Source organism: Microcebus murinus, chromosome 2 (assembly GCF_040939455.1).
Source record: "Microcebus murinus isolate Inina chromosome 2, M.murinus_Inina_mat1.0, whole genome shotgun sequence".
NCBI classification, from domain to species: Eukaryota; Metazoa; Chordata; class Mammalia; order Primates; family Cheirogaleidae; genus Microcebus; species Microcebus murinus.
This window is the reverse complement of record NC_134105.1, coordinates 69,237,170-69,258,989: the sequence shown is the minus strand read 5'-3', so window position 1 is coordinate 69,258,989 and position 21,820 is coordinate 69,237,170. Positions and strand designations below refer to the sequence as shown.

The following is a 21,820-nucleotide window of genomic DNA, read 5'->3' as shown; positions in this document are numbered from 1 at the left end:
TTTGGCTACATGGTAGTATTAGGGGAAAATAACTAAGTAAAATGTGGGATGCAGTCTTTCCTTTGTAGTCCAGCTGCCACCATCCAAGTCCAAATTCACATCAACTCTGATTACTGTAACATGCTTTTAACCACTCACTATTTCTCCCAAGATCTACTCATTATGTTTATGAATCCAGATTAACCTTGCAAACATTTACTTTCTTTTTGCTGTTTCTCTATTTAAGAACCTACCACAGGTATTTCAAATTAGAGGGGAATAAAACTTTCCTCCTGCCCTTTCCACACCTTCAAAAGAGTCTACTCTCAAAACTTTGAGCACCTCTTGCATGTAAATATCTCCTTTCTAGTTGACTTCCCATATTCTGCTCCTATACTTTTAAATGTCTTTGGAATATTTCATTTGGTATCCCCATCAACCATTTAAAATAAACAGAATACAAATTAATATACTCAGAATCAGTTCTCTCTCCTTGCTTGTCAATTTCAGACAGTATAATCATCATTCTCTCAGTCAACCAGGATGAAAATCTCAGAAATGATCTTTATTCTCCTTTAGTTTATTCTAGACACACTGCCAGGCTAGAACTCATACCAAATTTTAACCTGTTTACAGGGTAAATCTACAGATCAGATCTCCAAACCAATCTGCACATACTCTAACCTCACATGCTTTCACTTCTGTTCTCTTCATTAGTGAGAAATAGAGGAAAATAGGTTTGTTTGAGTGATCATGGCAAGTTTTAATGTAGCTAGTGACTTAATGAACTGGAAAACAGAACATAGAAATATTAGCATAAAGTGACATGACATAGACTTGTGGGAATGGAAAGAAGAGAAACAGATTTTTGTAAAACATATTTTGAAGGTAACAGGCTGTGTTGACATTGTACATGGAACATGAAGGAAGAAGAAGAATCAAAGTTTACTCAAAAGATTTTGAATATAAGTAACAAAAAATGGTGACGCTATCGAGATACGGATGAGAAAAAGAGTTCAGAAGAGAGGTGATTAAAATAAAAAGTCAATGAAAATAGGGTTGAAGAAGTGAAAGAAGCCCTAGGCTTGTAGATATACGATGATTATTTACCCAGTCTTTCTCCAGCTTAATTTGTTTCCAAGATACATTCCTTCTATTTACAAACCAGATTCTTGGGTTCATTTGTCTAGTTTAAATCTATTTCACAGCAGTTAAGGGTGAGTAAAGCTTGGAAACATGAGGTTTCTTTTTTTTTAATGTATTCATTGAAAACTGAGTACTTTGTTTTGGACAAAGGCTATTTTTGGTGGAAAATTTGGCATTATTAGGTTTCCATGTTATCCCTTAACCAATGCCTATGGGAACAGGAAAAAGGACAGTATATCTGCTATTTCACCATTTATTTCACTCTTTGCCAATTAATTTGATTATATCTAATGAGTAATTTCTATTTTGGATTGAAGATTTGATTTTAATTAATACTTTGAGAAAATTACAGATCTCAAAACTTAAAACTACCAAATTCTTTTCCTTTGTTATGGCAAATGCAAACATAAAAACCCAAGGAGTTGTAACTCTGACCTGAATTGACTTCTGGGAGAGATCCGCGTTTCCTGATGTGAGGTCCCCAAAAGCATCAATGAGGCCATTGTTCTCGGCTTCATCTGTAGCAGAATAATACCTTCCTCCTAAAATGTACATTCATCAACCAGGTTACTTTCTAGAAAATAAGTACTTATTACATTTTAGTGATTAATAGAGTAATAGTTCAAACAAAATCATAGATTCAGTATGTGTTAATAAAATAGAGCAAAATCACATAGGTGTAAAGATTAACTCTGAAATGCTAATTTAAAAGTGTCCTAACTAGGAAGCAGAAGCTACCATAATACCTCAGTATCAAAATCTTAGCTACCTGAAATGCTTCCAATAATCATAGAATATGAAAGAAGATGTGAACAATTCAATGTATTAAAGCTCACAGACTTTATATAGCCCTTTAAAGGAATTATTCACTTGTATTTAAGATATGGTTCTAACAAAGTTGGCTTTCAGATTTTCCAGTCAGAGTAGTTCAAAATCAGAAAGTTAGAGAGATTAAACAGCTGCTTTGTTTAGGTATCCTAACCCAAACTGGCAATAAGCAGATAGAAAAACATAAAGCAATAGAAACAAACCCCAAAACTACTAGTGTTAAAGGGCTACTTGGGAGAGAAATAAATTTTATAATGGCCACAAAAGCACTTTGAAATGATGGGAGTTTGCATCACTGAGCATTACAAAGCAGGTATGTATTTAGTACCATTATAAACCAATTTAACACAATAATTGATACTTGTGTTATAAATTAAATTATGTATTCTATTATGTTTAAGAAGGTATTGGAAACATGTGATACATTTTTTTATGACATGTCTGTGTGTCTAAAAAACAGCTACCATATTTAAAGTTTATCCAGACACTTTGTTGTTAATTTATATTTTTTTCAGCCTGAGCTTCTATTAATCACATACACCTATCCCACAGTCTATGCTGTAGTTTTATGGATTTTTCACCATTTCCTCTGTATACCTTGCATTGTCATCACAACATGATTTTTTGTTCATGACCATCATCATCTTTTCCCATCCTTTTTTCTTCCCAGAGAAATTCAACACTGTGTTCAAGGCCCAACTCAGAAGTCACCTAGTCTCTCATGCTTTCTTTCTTTGACTGTATACAACCCTGGAAAAGTTAATGGCTTCCTCTGCTCACATAGAGCATTATTCATCTATAGTCCTCTTGTTATGAAGGAATGTTATCTGATTATATTATTTTATTAGCAGTTTTATATTTTTTCTTCTGCCAACTAGATTGAGTGCCATGAGAACAGAGATAGGATCTGGTTTGACTCTGATACCCTGTTCTTGGCACAGAGCAGGAGCTCAAGAGAAGTTGTTGAGTTGTCAATCTCTATATTTATGCATTGATATTAAAGGATTGGAATATATAGATCATGTTTCACCTGTTATATTGCTCATCTCTATTACTGCTTGATCAGCAGACGACCCCAAAGCAATAAAATGAACGATGGCTCCACTTTGTCTCACTTCTTCAATACAACTGCTTACAGTGTTGTCCTCCCCATCGGTCAGCAGCACTATTTCAGATCCATCTATTTGGGGGTCTCGCTTTTTAAACACCTGCAAATACAATTCAGAGCACAATTACTACCAGGTGTTCCTAAAGCAAATAGACTGATGGGAAACTAGAAAAAAATTACAGAGAAAATAAACAAAAGTGTGTAGAATAGAAGAAACAGCCCTGTTTTAAAATCATAGAATTTTCAATCAATTGTCCCTATGGGAAGTTAAACATGAATTTTTTTCTGACCCCCTACTGTAGGGAATATGTATCCAAATCAAATTAGATGTAAACAGGCTTTGTAAAATCCCTGCCTAGACTAAATGAGAGTGATATCTCAATCTGTGAAAACTCACGTCAATCAGATACCAGAAATATAATTGTGGTATGGTATTACATATTTTTCTTTTTTCTTTATTGGACTGTCCTATGACAAGCCTTCAGTGTATAAAATATGTTAAACATACAGATGCATTAAGCTAGATGCATTAAGAGTTTACTTCATCATAAAAAAGTGTCATTGATTACAAATTAGGGAACCCTCAGTACGCTTATAAATAAAAGATATGGAAAGTTCTAAGTATGTTGAGGTTAAAGACCTTGTTATGTAATTTCTGGTTTTCTTCTAATAGTACCTAGCATAGAACTAAGCATATTGGTGGTGCTCAAAGAATATATAAATTATATTTATTGAGTTCAATTTGTAGCTTGAATCCTTTTCCTCTAAAGCCAGTTTGAAACTCAAAGTTCTGAATCTAGGTGTCTGTATGAGAATATAAAGAGAACTTAGCCCAAGATAGCAACTATATTTCATTTTCTCTGACAACTTTAATTGGCTTCTTGGAGCACCATTTTAAGAAACTGGGTATAAGCCAAGAGGCAAAAAATGCTAGATTATCAGTGGTTTTCTTGGGCATAGAGTGGGGGTGTATGTAGGTTTGCAGAATAGGGTTTGGAATGTAGAAATATCTAACAAAGCTGGTATCAGAGAACAAATTGACTGCTGCCATTTTAATTTTTGCATGTTTTGAAGCAAATAATGACTATTATATAAATTGTAACATATGGGAAATATTATGGTGCTACCATTTACTGAACATTTGCAATGTGTTAATTGTGTTTTATACATCATGTAATTTAATCCCAGTGCAAGCTCCCAAACTGTCTCCCTATTACCACTCTTACTCTCTACAATTTATTTTATACAGGGCAACTGGAGTCATCTTTCTAAAACATAAATTGATTATCACACTCTGATGCCTTAAACCCTTAAGTAGCTTTCTGTTGTGCTTGAAACAAAATATCTTAGATGTTTTGAAGTTTGAAATATCTAGCCATTGTCTACCTCTGCAACCACCTTTCATACTCACTCTTTTGCCAAACTCCAGTGCCACTAACATCTATCATTCCTTAGGGTAATGCAGTTCTTTCCTACCTCATTCCCAAGGAACTCTTGCGCTTTCCTTTCTGCCTGAACCACTGGCTCCATCTCAAATCTCAGCATAAATGTCACCTTTTAGAGAAGGCCTCTGTGGCCTCTCTACCCAAAGTAGTCTCCTCCTTTCCCAGTTACTATATCATATCACTCTGTTTGGGTTCTTCACAATCTGCAATTATTGTTTTTATTTATCTATTTATTATCTGTTCCCCAGTATATAGGATGCACCACAAGAGTGAACTAGCTTTGTTTGGCACATAACTAGCACTCAATAAATATATGTTGAATAAATTAAAACATGAGCAACCCTATGTGTTAACTTTTATTATCCCATTTTACTGATGAGGTAATTGAGGATTAGAGAGGATAAGTTTCATGCTTAAGGTCACAAAGCTAATATGTGACAGTTGTGATTTGAATGTAGGCCTTCATGTTTTAAATACAAACCTACATTAAAATGTCATGCAATTAATAAAAGAGAGATTCGAAAGAGTTGGAAGTAGAAGGAAAGCTATAGAAGGAGAAAGGACTTTGAAGGATTAGTAGAATTTTAATATGTAAAGATGGGAAAAAAGGAAGGATTTTAGGCAGAAGAATTTGCATGTGCAAAGATGTGGAGACTGTTAAGTACACAGTGGGCTTGGAGAACAATGTGTGCAGTGAATTGGTTGGAGGATAGAGCATCAGGAAGGGAGAACTGAGAAATAAGGCAGGAAAACAGGTGAAAGTGAAGCCAATTTCACTGGGCAGGGGTGGTGGGGGAAGACACTTTTGAATAATATCAGACTGAGGAATTCAAACTTAATTTTATAGACTATGAAGAGACAATGAATATTTCTCAGCAGGACAATGACATAACTGAAAAGAGGACCATTCAGATAAAAATAAGATTCATAATAACAGTTATTATAAATTACATATTTACTACATAATATAGTAAATATTATTTTAAGTATGTAAATGTAGTATTTTACTTAATTCTCATAATAATTCTATTATGAGTTAGGCATTCATTCCTATTTCTTATACTTTCCTATACTTCATAGATAAGGCACTGAGAGTCCAGAGACTGAAATGTTAGCCTAAGATTACATAGCTAGTAAGTAGCACATGTGCTACTTACTCTGATGTGAGTAAGTGCTCTGATGTGAAAGTTCATGCTCTAACTCATATGGCTAACTCTAAATATGACTCACAGTCCCTGCTACATCTGCTTTAGTCGATAAACATCAGTTCGCCCTAACTGAATGTTACAGAAACTCACATAAGAAATGGCCCAAAGTGGAATCATACCATATAACTTGCTTCATTGCTCCCAAAATTGATAGCTTTTGCATCCAAGCAAACTTATTTAACTAATATTAATTCAGTATCAACTATAGCATGGTAACAAGACAGCCAAGTCCCTGAACTCATTAGGATTGTAAACTAGTGGTACTTTTATAGTCATTTATTTACCCTCAGTTTATTCATTGATTCACTGTTCTTTAAAAAAATCATCAAGTGAAGTTTTTTCTCTGTGCTTAGTTTTTTGCTTCTTTGGATTAATTATGTTAAAATTAGGCATCAAGTGTGTGCAATACCAGTTAACATGAAAATGTACTGAAAATAAAAAAAGAACAAAATACATTTGCCATATGATTTTCACCTCAAATGCACTTCTAATTCCAGAGCAGATGGAAGTTCCTCCATTAGCATTTGTAGGTAAACTCTTCACGAGCTTGTTTCTTTCGGTGCTGTTTATTATTTGGATCAGCTCACTTTGAACAGTGGCAGAACTATCAAAGTGAACCATCCCCACCCAGGATCCATTTTCAATAATCTGCAGCAGGAAATATTCTGCTGCTTGATTCATTCGATTGAGCCGGTTAGAACTCTGAATAACAAAGAACAAGAAAAACAACCAAGTGGTTTTCAACTGGAAGGTAATATAGCAGATCACATAAAATGAATGAAGAAAACTTATAGGTAAGAATTTTCTATAAACAGTAATTGATGGTAGAGAAAGCAATGATCATTTTTTCAATTGATAAAATTAAAAAGCATAGTTATATGTATTATGGGACATATAAACAACAGGCTTTTAACTAGAGCTGCTTCTTGGCTGTTGAGTGCCCAAGTTAGAGGTGGAAGGTTGCAGGGGTTGGGGGATTGGGTTGGAATTGGGAGTTTTGATTCACTTCTTAGAGACTCTCTAATTACTCCTGGGAGCTCCTGTGCCTGTTGTCTTCAGATGAAACCACACTACAAAGTAAACCAGACTATTGCAGACTCCACCCAGAGACTGGAACCACCCCATCCACTGGGGGACTAGACTGTCCAAAAGGTAAAACTTACCCAAGTGTCATCTAAATTCTGAGAGGCCCCGTCCCTATCTCTCAACTTTCCTTTTCTGTTCCTAACTTCTCCCCACCCTTTCTCCACCAACAGGTTAATTGGAATTGGCTCTTTGGTAACACACCAGGACTCACATTCATCTTTCCTAGGTGATTGTCTAGGATGTAAGTCTCTTCATACAATTGTCTACTCCAGTCCTTATCACCACCCTGATCTGTGATACTTACCCTTAACTTATGCCCAGATTTCCTTTTGAACTCCCTGAATCAAGTCATAATGAGAAACTTCTCCTACATCCCCATCTTCTAGAGCTCTCTCCACTCCCTTGCTCTACCTTTAAGCCTGGATCTACATGCACAGTGTCTAGGGGAGGATGCTCATCTTCCCCCATTCAAGTACCTCATCTCTCCCCAGTGACACTTCCCAGATCACTTGTCTGTCCTGGTGTCTTTGTTGCCCTCTCTGAAATCCTGTATTATTTGGCTCATTTCATTCAGCTGTATCATTCTATGCCCTTTTTGATAACCACTCCCCCACCATTTGCTGAAGACCTTATTCCTGTTCTTCAGCATGCTCTGTTCTGCCTCAAATGTGCCATCCCTCTGGTTCCTCATTACATTGCATCTGCTTATTTGTAGTCTATTCCTTTCAAAAATTATTTACTGTTTACTCCTATGTGATGAATTCTGTTCTAGGCAATGGAGTTACAAAGAAGAGTAAGACCTGGTTCCACATCCTAAAGAATCTCCCAGTCTACTGGGAGAGAAATGTGTAATATGAATATCCTATACATTGATTGAGGTACACACAGGACATTGTTGGGAATCAGTGTAAAGGGTCTTGGCCAGGCTAGAAGCCAACTCCATATCCTGGAGGAAGTGGGCACTTATCTCAAATGGAAGGATGAGTATGATTTTAACAGGTGATGGGAAAAGGGAAAGTTTCTTTCTAGTTAACTGTGAACTCCTCAAGGATATGGACCTGTATTTCTAGAGTCACAATATCTCCTATTCACTGAATGATACTAGAGGAATGAATGGCCAAATTGAGCCATATTTTCTTTATGGTGATGCTTTTTGTTTGTGTCTTTGAGTATAAAGAGGTCATTTGTATAAGCATTGCAAATATGGTTAATCCTTGTGTTCCTGGACCTGGAACAACGTTCAGCATCCCCCCAATCCATTCTATTCTCATATCTCTCAAACATTTTTAGCAAATAAAAGGGACATGGTTAGAAATCATTTTTTATGTTTTAATCTCTAGTCCTGACCTTCTAAATACAGTTTTACCAAAGGGCCTCAAGACTCCCCAAAGTAAACCATCTATTTTCTGGAAAAAAACAAAGACCCTTGAGTTAGGTCCTTTTAATTATATTGGCATGTTTCTTTTACTACAACATTTTGCTGCAATATCTTGAAGTCATGATCATAGGCAGTAATGGCACTTTTTATGTCACCAGGCAATTTAGAACAATCCAGGTACAGATAGTGTTCATTGTGTTCTTAGGCCTTCAATCAACCCCCTGTCCTTATATCAAGAAGAAATGAACTTACTGCCATGCTTCCAGACTTATCAAGAACTAAGCACACAATTCTTTGACTGATCCTCAGCAATGAGAATCCAGGTGGAGAGGGTGGGGCCACCAAAGGTGTGATGTTTTTAAAATCCTCAGACTTGCTAATCACTTCCCATGAACTTCTGAAATTGCACTTTATGTTCTGTAGGCTTGGAGCTTCTCGGTTATGGTTTTCTTCATTACAGAATTCAGAGACCTAAAAGGTTAATAAAATGAAAAAATAATTTTAATATACCATGCACTTAAACATCTACATACCTGAAAAAATCTAAAATATGTTCTGCAAATATATTGTTTATTGAATGAAATATGATTCATTGAGAATCAGTATTATTGTAAGGTAGATCTACCACAGCAATAACAATAGTAATAATAATAATAATAGGTAACACTAATTCAGTGTTTACTATGTGTTAGCCAATGTTCAAAGAACCATATATCAATATATATGTCAGGTTGCCTGGACAGATATTTTGAAAACATGGTGTCTTTTGATTATGAATTCTGGAAGCAATAATTGGCATACTTACAGAATCAATACTTTGCATAAACATTATAGATGCCTTTTCTGTTTGAACTTTATCAGGGAAAAATTGACAATCTTTTTCATACAATTTTGTTGTAGAATCAGTTCTGCATGTTCTAGTGTAGCAGCTGCCTCCTTGACACTTATAGACTCTATTTTTACCAGAGATACCTGAGGAACACCTGAAAATATATGACAGTTAATCTTTGTGGCAATTTAATCATTAACGCCTTAAAAAAATCATAAGTGGTTTTATTTATGATGATCTTTAAATCAAGGTGTTTATTTTTCTATGAGAACTATGTACTTCCTATTCTGACAACAAAGTTTAAGGGTTCCAATCAAGGTAATTATCTATTTTTAAAGAAATTCTAGAGGGAAACTTTAAGTGGGGCCTCCAGATATACACAATAGTTGAGTTCTCTGCTGGGATTAAAGCTGCTGGTCTCTTGCTTAGACATCTCTCCTGCTGGCCTTGTGGTGGTAAATGTGCCACAGGCACCTGGATGAAGGAACTTGTGAAGCAGTTTACTCTGGATTCTACTTTAGCTTATGGTTCTTTGTAGCTTTCTTTTCAAAGACGATAGCCACAATAGAATGGGATGTGGCATAGCTACAAGTGTTTCGATTATTCAAGGAGAATTTTTATCCACAGGGAAATGTGATTGGAAGCAAAGATGAGGTGCTACCAAGACGGACAGTAAAATAAAGAATGATGGAGGCATTTCAGACTTATTTTTTTTGTTTGCGTGTGTTTTTTTTTTTTTTTTTTTTTTTTTGAGACAGAGTCTGGCTCTGTTGCCTGGGCTAGAGTGAGTGCTGTGGTGTCAGCCTAGCTCACAACAACCTCAAACTCCTGGGCTCAAATGATCTTCCTGACTCAGCTTCCCTAGTAGCTGGGACTACAGGCATGCACCACCATGCCCAGCTAATTTTTTCTATTTTTAGTAGAGAAGGGGTCTTACTCTTGCCAAGGCTGGTCTCAAACTCCTAACCTCAAGCAATCCTCCCACCTCGGCCTCCCAGAGTGCTAGGATTACAGGCGTGAGCCACCGCATCCAACTAGACATATGTTTTATTGCATAGAGTTGGTCACAGGTGGCAGTGATTACAACAAATATGCTGGGATGTGAATATATCTCATGGTTTCAATAGGCTTTCAGTTCAAATTCAGGAAGTGATGAATAGGTTTTATTCAGTTATTTAGGGAGTCTTCTAAATATGTCCATGCTTTTATTGTCCCAAAACTAGGTGAACATAATGAACCTATTTATATGAATAATCATGATGAATATTCTGCAGCAGAGATTAGACATTTAGGGAGACTATGACATAAGCAAATGAAATAAATGTAATACTCTTTAAAATATGTGCCTGAAAATTGGTGCAATGGAGCAGAGGAAGGACCTTGATTGAAATCAAGTACCTTTCGGTTTGCACATGAATGACAAGTCCCCAGCCCCAGCAGGACATCTAACATTGATGAGGCTGATGGCACCCAATTTTCAACTGATTCTCCACAACCATTTCTCTCTTTTGATTTCAGAACCAAAAGGATAGTCTGTTACTAACTGTGATGCTACACTGGTATTTTAAAATGACCTTTATAAATCTCCAAGAAGTAGCTCTTTGGCCCCTTGAAGCTGCTTTATTTCTTACTCAGTCCACATTTAGCACTACCTAACCATTTTGTTCATCCTTGTATAATGCGAATAACTCTGACCTGTTCCCAGCACATAATAGGACTATTTACATAGTGCCCAGCTTCAGTGCAGGTGGATTCTAACAGCTATAGTGGAGAGGAATAAAATATGTCAAATTGCCAACCAATGCTTGCCATTGAAATTATGTGTATTTTAAGTAGACAACCAACTACTTTAAGATAAATTTGCTAAAAAAATAAAAGCATCATTCTATGACACAGCATCTATTGTCTGCATGGGACAAAAATGAATGATTGTTATTTGCAAGAAATCAAAGCAAGGAAAATAAGAACAGTTAAAAGCCTAAAGTCATTTAAGAAAATTTAAATATCCATGCCTTGTTGCTTCAATTTTTTTTGACGAAGAGCTGTAGAAAGGCTGATCTTCATTGTACTCATCAAACACTCCCCATCGGAGATGAGCCCACTCGTGAACAAACAGTCTACCTGTGGGAAAATATTTCAAATATATGATCATAATTCTAGTACCTTTATGTCCATACAAATTTTGTTTCTCAAATATTTTAAGAACTTTTCTTTCAATTACAAAATATATTTAGATTTAAGTTTTCAATAACTGCTACCATTTATATTTTTGTTTATAAAAAGCATATTATATTAAATTACATTATATTATACAGTATATTATCTTTTTATTCCACAACATGGTCAATCAATGAAACATTTATGGAGTATTTCTATGGGCAGAGTGGACTGAGATTTGTGTTCTGGTTCTTGGGTGGGGGGAAGTCTTAGTTGTCTTACAATGGCTTACGGCCCTCCATATCTCAACCAACATAATGTGATATAAGTATATCTGTTGTATTAAAATACCAAGGGATGGTCCAGTTGTGTGGCTTATGCCTACAATCCTAGTACTTTGGAAGGCTGAGGCAATAGGAACACTTGAGGCCAGGAGTTTGAGACCAGCCTGAGAAACACAGCCAGGCTCTGTCTCTACAAAAATTAATAATAAAAGAAAACTATCCAGGCACTGTGGCACATGCCTGTGGTCCTAGCTACTTGAGAGGCTTAGGTAGAAGGATTGGTTACTTGGAGCCCTGGAGTTCAAGGTTACATTGAGCTATGATTGAACCATTGCACTTCAGCCTGGGTGACAGAGCAAGACCTTATGTCTAAAAGATTAAGATAAGATAAAATAAAATAATAAAATACTACACAGTTAAAATTAGGGGGGAAAAGTCTAAAAATGCTCCTTATGGGGTTGATAATAAGTAAAAGGGTGAGAAATACTGTTACAGACCATTTATAATTTGGGGGTTGTCGAAATGAAGTGATTCATTTATGGTACTTAGCACATAGCATTTATAAGTATTAATTATATGAAACAATTGTTATTAATTGTATACATTCAGTGCAATACTATGTATTAAGAAATATAAAGATATGTAAGATATAGTCCTTGACTTGGAGAAATTTTGAGAGAGAGAGTTAGAATAAAATGTTTTTTTTTCATAAGAATTTCAGGGTGAATGGAAGAATAAAGGTAAACCCACAGCTTGAGATGCAGAAAGAAACAAGTAGAACTTTTGTTTTTAGCAATGTTAGAAAAAACTTCAAAGAGAACAGAAGTGGAGGAGAATTTGGAAATAAGGTCTGTTCTGCTACAACATGTGGTTTTGTAGCTCAAATTACCTCATATGATATCTGAAAATAGGCAGAAAATACCAGCATTATGAAGAAGTCATGTTTCTTTATGTCCTTGCTACTCAGAATGTGGTCCTGAACTAGCACCATCAACATCAACAAGGGGCTAACAACATCCTGTTACTGGGAGCTTGTTAGAAATGTAGACTCTCCAGCCCACCCAATACCTGCTGAGTGAGAATCTGCATATTAACAAGATCCCTAAGTTATTCCTCTGCACATTAAACTTTAAAAACACTGATTTAATGTTTCCTAAGCAAATGCAACTAGATTTGTGGGAGTAGAACCATAAATTTTAGTATGGGAATAAGCCCTCATATCAGCTACTGCATTAGGAATTTGGTGAATTTTAAGAAAATTAAAACTCCTTATAAGTATACCTGGCTGTCTTCTTAGTGAGGTCCACTCTCACTTTTGGTTTCTTCTCAGACAGCCCTCTCCCAAGCCCACTTTAACACATTGACTGCCATGTGAGTTGTATTTAACTCAGGTTAGTTTTGAGCCTGGGGCTGTGAGAAGCAAATTCCTGCAGTTGGTTCATGAAAATCTTACTTGTTGGTTGATGTTCTTATTGTTACAATAAATATTGACAATTTAATTCTAAACACATAGATTGCCTTGCATATAACTCATGCACTGAAAATAATAAAAAATAACAAATTATAAAGTATCATTTTGTTTTAATAAAACATTGTGGTCCCAGGAAAAAAATTTTTACTAGTATGGCAGTCAATGTGTTAAAAGCAGCTGCTCTGACTTAGAATGCCATTCCCATCTACATTGTTGTTTCATTTCAAGCTAGCCATGTTCTCATTCTAATATCATTCTCTCTCTCTCTCTCTTTGTGTGTGTGTGTGTGTATACTTTTAATATGTGCTGTTGAAGCCCCCAGCCATACTGAATTAATTGCTGCTTGGGTGATCTAAATGATCTTTCTAGGTACTTATTGTTATTATTATCATTATCATTACAAAATTGTAAAGATTTTGAGGGTTCTTCTTAATCTTATTTTTCCAAAAGCTCAGTTGTTTTTAGGACATGGTGTGCAGAATGTGAGTTTTTTCATAAACACATATATCACATTATGGAAGAAAGACCTGTCTAAGAGGAAGGAGTGACCTATCAGTAATAGAATAGGGCTGAGGTGCGGGATATGGAAACAGATCAGGAGTTCAGATGGGGACATTGACCTTATAAATTGGAGAAGATGTCCTCTTCTAAGACAGGTGGTGATAGGAGATGTGTAGGTAGTAATGAGTTTGAAAATAGGGAGAAAGCACATAGAGGCCCATGTTTTCTCATTTAGGGCACTGATTGATTGAGAAGAGTGGCTAGAGATCTTAAGAAGAATGGTAGAAGTTTTAGAACAGCTGCTATGGGAAATGAGAAAGGAAGTTTAGAAGAGCCAAGTAAAAATATTGTTTCTTTTTGAGACTTTAGTAGCTTTGAGACTTTCACTGAGCTTGGAAAATGTGATTTTGTAAAAATGTCAATTAGTTTTATAATTTTTTTCAACAGTCTTGAAAACACATAACAGGAGTCAAAAATAAACTGGCTATATAATTTAGTACTGGGAATTTAGTAAACTGAATGAAACATAAGGATAAGAGAGGTGTAGGAATTGAGCTATTTATACTTATAGTTGAAATGACTGACTTTGCTGGACATGCTAAGAAAGTATAGCTAAAAGGGCACACCTCTAAAAGGATTAGAGGTGCCAAGGAGAACAGACATGGTCAGGGTAACATATGGGGGAGAGGTAAAATTGGGATGGAGGGGATGATGGAGCTTTCAAGATTATAGTGGGAAACTGGTGGAGGTAACGATGAGGACCAGGGCTACCTGAGTGTTTGGGAGAAACAAGAGACTTAATGAATGCCCAGTGAACAGAGAATAGAAGAGAGAGAGGCAATTCTCCCTCTTCTATGGGATATGGGGATTCAGGAAGATTTTCATTGAATAGAGACATGTGTAGGACCTTCTTTAACAATGATTTACATTTTTATCTGTAAAATAATGTGCTTTAGTTTGTTCTGACAAACAATCTTATTTTAATTTGAATTAGATGAAATTGCAACTTTTATAGGTCAAAATGATCAATTATAGACAATTTTATCTGTTTCAACCAAATCAGTTGATTAATATCAGCAACTAACAGCCTATGAGTGTTTTCTCTTGACCAGTAACTGGCATGATAGCTCTTTCCAGCTTGCTATATGTCTGGTTTCAATGAAGCTTACATGTGATTTATTAATATCTAGCTATGGAGAGCTAGAAAATTAAAATCTGAAAAGTGCATGTTAAAGAAAACATTTATTATTGCTGCTCTCTGTTTAAATTTTTGTAGACACTGCACTGAGTATGTTTTACTTGGGTTACCTAGTTTAATATAGAACAAAAATTCTATAAGGTAGAAACTCCTCTATTCCCCATTTTACAGGAAATAAGCACAGAGAGTGTAGGACTCTTCTTTACGGTCACACAAAGCTATTAAGTAGGGGAGCAAGGATTTGATCCTAGGGCTTCTGGCTCCAAGGCTTGCACACTTAACCCATGTTCAAAGCTGTGTGTTGCAATAATTGCAAAATTATGTTTGACCAAAATTCCTACCTGATGGTCCATATTCATTTTGCTTTTTTCCAAGTACAAAGTCAGGAGTGAAATGAATGTATTCTCCTTTCTCTTCACATTCTGTGAACTGCCTGGTGTATGGCTCATCTCTCCCTGGGAAGGTAGGTGGTGCAACTATAACATCAGCCTGAGAATGTTTTAAAAGATTGTTAAAATAGCAAAAATAGAAATGACAATGTTTAGTTAGAAAGACTCTTAATGAATTTGTAGCAAAACTGGGGATCATCAGAAAAGATAATTTTTTAAGGCAAGATTTTCACACTTACATGTTTGTAGGTTTCATGTTTTGGCCTCTTGTAGTCAGGATTTTCCTTCCAATTCTCAGGAATTAATATAGATACATTTTTGAAAAAAAGTCCTCTTCCTGTGGCTTCAAACAGGTAAGTAGAAGCTGTAGTCACCATGTCCTATTATTAAAGGGAAAAAATATGTGAGTATGGCCAAGTGAGAGTGGACTAAGAGAGCAGGTGTTTATAACAGGCATTTCCCAACTTAAGAATGGATGGAAAAAGCAACTACTGATGAGCGGAGTCTCTGCCTTACTGTTCCAACTGTGCTACCTGTCAGTCCTGCACACCGAAAAGCATCTGAGTCTTCTATAATCCTACCTCAAAAGGCAAATGCTTATGCTTGGCATTAAGAGAAATTGATTAATATTTTTTATTGTGTTTTTTTTTTATTTCAGCATATTATGGGGGTACAGATTTTAAGGTTTCAATAAATGCCCATTTCCCCTCCTCCCCCCACAAGTCTGAGTCTCCATCATGACCATCCCCCAGATGGTGCACATCTCACTCATTATGTATGTATATACCCGCCGCCCTCCCCCCTCCCACCTGCCCAATACCCTATTACTGTAGTACCTATGTGTCCACTTAGGTGCTACTCAGTTAATACCAGTTTGCTGGAGAATATATCTGTTTTTCCATTCTTGGGATACTTCACTTAGTAGTATGGGTTCCAGCTCTAACCAGGAAAATATAAGATGTGCTATATCATTGTTGTTTCTTAGAGCTGAATAGTACTCCATGGTATATATATACCACATTTTATTAATCCATTCTTGGATTGATGGGCACTTGGGCTGTTTCCACAGCCTTGCAATTATGAATTGTGCTGCTATAAACAGAAAATATAAGATGTGCTATATCATTGTTGTTTCTTAGAGCTGAATAGTACTCCATGGTATATATATACCACATTTTATTAATCCATTCTTGGATTGATGGGCACTTGGGCTGTTTCCACAGCCTTGCAATTATGAATTGTGCTGCTATAAACATTCGAGTGCAGGTGTCTTTTTTGTAGAGTGTCATTGGATCATTTGGGTAGATGCCCAGCAATGGGATTGCTGGATCAAATGGTAGATTCACTTGTATCGCTTTAACGTATCTCCATATTGCTTTCCACAGAGGTTGAACTAGTTTGCAGTCCCACCAGCAGTGTAGGAGTGTTCCTCTCTCTCCGCAACCACGCCAGCATTTATTGTTTGGAGATTTTTTGATAAAGGCCATTCTCACTGGGGTTAAGTGATATCTCATTGTGGTTTTGATTTGCGAAATTGATTATTATTAATGTGTGCATGGACTTTGGAGTCATTTACTTGATACCAATAAAGGCGTTAGCATTTTTTGGGTGACAGACCTTGGTTGATTTATGTAATGCTCTAAAGCTCAGTTTTCTCATCTCTTCGGTAGATTATCACTACCTATCTGTATGGCTGGCATAAAGATGGAATCAATTATTAAGTACTCTATACATAGGCAGTCTGAAAACTTTGATATTATTACTGTTTATAAGAAATATTAGTAGAGAACAGCATTAGCTGATGCCAGATGAGGATGACAGTCCATAAAATGTGTCATAGAAGAAGTTTTTCATTAGCCACCCCACCTCCAGGAGAAGCAGCTGGGCTGGGAGCATGGGTATGGGGTGATGGAGAAATCTATAGTAGAAGCAAAATTTTGGTCACAGAGCTGTTGCTTTGCCACCAAGCTAAAAATAACATCACTGTATATTTAGAATTATGAGCCTAGATACAATGACAATAAGAGAAATTGTCTCTCCCTTGAGCTTATATCCTGTGGGGTAAACAGCTGGGTGGAAGGTACTTGTGGTAATCTATTCCCTATGATCAAGGCCACTAAATAATTGAGGAATCCTGGGTACTGGATGATGATACCAATCTCTTCATCTTGCTGGAAGTGTCCCATTCTACAATGTTGTTTTCAAGGCAGGCTCCTCCATAGGCCTTCCTGGTTTTCTTCAGGAATTACAGGGATCTCTTCCTGGTTCTCTTTAAGAGAGTCCAGTGCGCTGACTCATACGTACTGCATGTGGTGAGCAAACTGGGCTCAGAGCCATCGGATCAGTCAGAAGGCCAGAGTTCAGGGAACTGAAGGCCCAGAGGACTGCCTGGAGGTTCGGAAAAGGGTTTAAGAGAGCTCCCAAAGTAGAGCACAGGTTACATTCAGCACTGACCCAAAGAAGGTGAAAGAATGCTCTCTTAGCTCCATGCCTCTACTCTTTTTTTGTTTAGGGATATTTATATCTCCACAAGTTGTCACCTTCTGCTTGAAGTGATAGCTGTCTATGCAAATGTGTAGAGACAAAAGTGTATTTGGTAGTTCAAACTGAGTTATGGGTTGAAGAAGTAGGGTTGCTGTGTATGGTCATGTGAGTTGTGCACTGTACAACTCAAAGGGATCCCATTTACTTTGGAGTCTCCATGTACCAAGTTACTGCCTTGGATAGTGATATGTTCTCATATCATGGAGAGATTTCAGAGACCCCTATTAGACTGTCATCCCCTGGACTATCCTAGGGTGGTTAATAATGGTTCCCACAGGGTTTCCAAGCAGAATTCCTATAACAGTCCTTCTAAATTCCTTTTCAGAATTTCTATAATATCCTAGTTGGATCAAGAAAGATGAAGATATGAATGTTTTCAAAAGTAAGTACTCTCAAACCAAGAAGAAAAATGAACACAAAGAAAATGGAAAGCTGAAAATCTAATATCTCAGGTCATGAATTGTGAGCCAGTTCAGCATAAATCTTATGATCAGACAATATCCTTAGGAGTAGGATGAAGATCACAAAAAACAAACACCACATGTACTCACCATTAAATCGAAACTAATCGATCAACACTTATGTGTACATATGGAAATAACATTCATCAGAAATCAAACAGATGTGTGAGGGGGGGGAAGGGATGGGAAAATTCACACCTAATGGGTACAATGCACACTATCTGGGTGATAGGCACACTTAAACTTTGAATCACTTGATACCAAAGAAATTTATGTAACCAAAACGTTTGTATCCCCACAATATTCTGAATTCTTTTTTAAAAAAGACCACAAATTGGTTCACCAGATTTTCACAAAAGAGTGATTTTCCTTTGTCATTTTTATCCAAGCCAGAACTCAAATCCAGGTCTATCTAGTCTTCCATACTTATGTGCTAGATCTTACCTCTGAGTGTGCTACCTACTGTGACCTTGGAAAAGTCATTTAACTTTTCTGAACCCATTTTCTCTTCTGTGTAATGTGGATGATAGTATTTCACAAGGTTGCCTGATGATATAAATGCAAGGACTTTGTAGGAGGCTGGGAGAATGATGGGAAACTATGTTTAATGTAGGTATGTCTGCAAACAATTGAATTTCTATTTGCAGTTATCAATAGAAGACCATGTAACAAATTTTTTGCCCTATAAATAATTCTTTCACTGATTTCTGAGTAAAGAATCATTTGACACTGGACACTAAGAATCTATCGTTCATAATCAGCTGCCTTAACTACTCTTCAAACCTCTTTAGTAAAAGGAATCTTTCCTTTAGTAAAAGGAATCTAAACTCTGAAATGCAAAAGGTACCAATAAACAAACATCTCTATGATGCAACAGAGTTTATAGAGGATAAGTGCAAATGGATCAGCCACAGAGTCACCTGATCACCATTGGGTCATGACCATCAGCTTCTGTTGGGTAACGACACCACGCATAAGGTTACAACAGTGAACATCAAGACCCAGCAGTGGAGAAATTAAAAATGAGGAATTACTAGGTGTTTATGTCAGGGACAGGAAAAACAATTTACATGGCTTTAACACCAACCTCTATATTATAGGGAATATTATAGTTGGAAGAAACATTAGAAATGAGAGTCCTTTGTTTCGTCCTGGAGCCTTTCCCTTTTCATCTGCACTTACCTAGTGAACACATGGCTTTATTTACTGTCTACGCACGATGACTCCCAAATGTTTCTCTCCACCCAAATTTTCATCTTATGTTTAGATTCTTGCCTCAACTTGGATTTTTCAGAAGCACCACAAATTCAAAATGCCCCAACTAACTCCTGATTTCCCAACTGCCAAGTTTTTTCCACTTAGCCTTATAATTACATCCTTCCAAGTGTTCAGGAAAAACTCTTAAAGTTTTACTTAACTTTATTTTTCTTTTGACATGGGGCCTCACTCTGTTGCCTAAGTTAAAGTGGTGTGATCATAGCTCACAGCAACCTGAAACACCTGGGCTCAAGCAAGCCTCCTGTCTCAGCCTCTTGATTGGCTGGGATTACAGGCCTGCACTACCACACTTGGCTAATTTTAAATTCTTTTTAGAGAGGGGGTCTTGTTATGTTGCCCAGACTGGCCTTGAACTCCTGGCCTCAAGCAATCCTCCCACCTCAGTCTCCTGAGTTGCTGGGGTTACAGGCGTGAGCCACTGTGCCTGGCTACTTTCCTCGACTCTTCTATTTCCTTCCTACCCTCCCCCACCCCACACATCTAAACCATCAGGAAATTTTGTCTATGATACCCTCAAAATATGATCAGATTCACATCACTTTAGTGATCTGTACCACAACCTTGCTGTTCCTAGTCACCATCACTGCTCACCTGTGAGAGTTTCCTACCTGGGTCCTTCTACACTTCTGAGCTACCACAGAGTCTACACAGGATGAGTGACAAGTGGAAATCCTTTACGGTTTCCTCAACACTATAATCAAAGTAATCCCAGAACATGCATGAGAACACACCTTCCTCTGTTCAGAATCCTTCTGTGGAGTCTCATCTCACTCAGATAAAAGCCAGTCTTTCCAGTGGTTTGGGCCCTGCTACCTCTCTAACTTCAGCTCACCCTCCTCTTCCTCCTGCTCATTCACAGTTGTTTCCTTGGTCCCATCAAGCATGTGCTCACCTCCATGTTGTTCCCATCCCCCAGGTTTTCAATGGGCTCTTCTCTCGCTGCCTTGCATGAAACAGTAACCTACATTCTCCCCCAACGCAGCCCCACCTAACACTCCATATCCCCCTTTCCTGATCAGTTTTACTTCACAGCAACCTACTACCATATGACCAGCTATTTATTTACTTGTATTTATTAACTGTATCTCTGAAAAGAATACATATTCCATGAAGCTAGAAGCTTTTTAAGAATTCACCGCTCTCTCTTCCAGCATGCCATAGCATTCAATAAATAATTCTTTAAAGAGCATATGAGTCCAACTGCTAATTTACAGATGAAGAAACTGAGGAATCAGGAAGTTCCTGTGCCTTGTTTTTCACCTGATTGTGAGACAGCGTAGAACCCTATCTAAAACCTCTGTACCCCCCTGGCCATTCCAGCATTGTTTTCTCAAACAAAAAATGCCATTTCTTGGGAGAAAATATTTCTAAACTATTTATCCAACAAAGGATTAATATTAAAAAGGATTAAAAAAGAAGACATACAAATGGCTATCATGTATATGAAAAATGCTCAACATCATTAAGCATCATGGAAATGGACATTAAAACCACAGTGAGATAGCATCTCACCCCAATTAGAATGGCTATTATTAAAAAGAAAAAAAATAATAAATATTAGTAAAGATGGGGAGAAAAGGGAACTCTTATACAGTGTTGGTGGGAATGTAAATTAGTACAGCCATTTTGGAAAAACAATATGGAGGTTCCTCAAAAAACTAAAAATAGAACTACTATATGATCCAGCAATCCCATTATTGGTTATATATCCAAAAAGAAAGGAAATTAGTATATCAAGAACATATCTGCACTCCCATGTTTATTTCAGCACTAGTCACAATAGCCAAGATATGGAATCAACCCAAGTGTCTAAAAACATGACTAGATAAAGAAAATGTGGCATATATACACAATGGGATACTGTTCAGACATAAAAAGAATGAAATCTCATCATTAGTGGCAACATAGATGAGTCTGAAGGACATTATGTTAAGTGAAATAAGCCAGGCACAGAAAGATAAAAACCACATATTCTCACTCGTATGTGGGAGCCACAAAAAGTCAATCTCATGGAGGTAAAGAGTAGAATGACTGGTACCAGAGGCCAGGAGGGGTAGAAGAGTGAGGGGAGGATGAGAAGAAGTTGATTAATGGGTACAAAAAATACTAGCATTCAATGGTACATAGAGAAATTATAGTTAAGAATAATGTATTATATATTTCAAAATAGCTAGAAGAGAAGAATCATAATGTTCCCAACACAAAGAAAAGATAAGTGCAGTGACAGATATGCTGATTACCCTGATTTGATTATTATATATTATATACATGTATTGAAATATTACTTTGTACCCCATGAATATGTACAACAATTATGTGTTAATTAAAAATAATTAAAAATTAAAAATAAGACATCCCATTTCTTCCTTACCTTTATTTGTTCAATTATTTTTTCATCTTCTGGTACACTGGGATCTATAGCAATGATAATGTCTTCATAACCATTGCCATTCAGCTTAATGAAGGAAGTATTTGACTTGTGCAGCAGGTACAGGATTAAGACAAAAATGAAACCTCTGAATAACACCAT

At 36.7% G+C, this 21,820-nt stretch overlaps 1 protein-coding gene across 1 annotated transcript in view; it reads right to left on the bottom strand.

Moving 5' to 3' along the window:
* CLCA4 (chloride channel accessory 4) overlaps positions 1-21,820 on the bottom strand; it is a 28,200-nt gene extending 6,380 nt beyond the window's left edge. Inside the window, exons 1-9 of the mRNA XM_012747535.3 lie at positions 21,662-21,820; positions 15,247-15,387; positions 14,960-15,107; positions 11,020-11,128; positions 8,984-9,161; positions 8,431-8,649; positions 6,189-6,416; positions 2,984-3,161; positions 1,561-1,667 (exon numbers count right to left, since the gene is read on the bottom strand). Coding sequence (XP_012602989.2) covers positions 1,561-1,667; positions 2,984-3,161; positions 6,189-6,416; positions 8,431-8,649; positions 8,984-9,161; positions 11,020-11,128; positions 14,960-15,107; positions 15,247-15,387; positions 21,662-21,820 — 1,467 coding nt within the window. The remainder of the gene's footprint in view (positions 1-1,560; positions 1,668-2,983; positions 3,162-6,188; positions 6,417-8,430; positions 8,650-8,983; positions 9,162-11,019; positions 11,129-14,959; positions 15,108-15,246; positions 15,388-21,661) is intronic.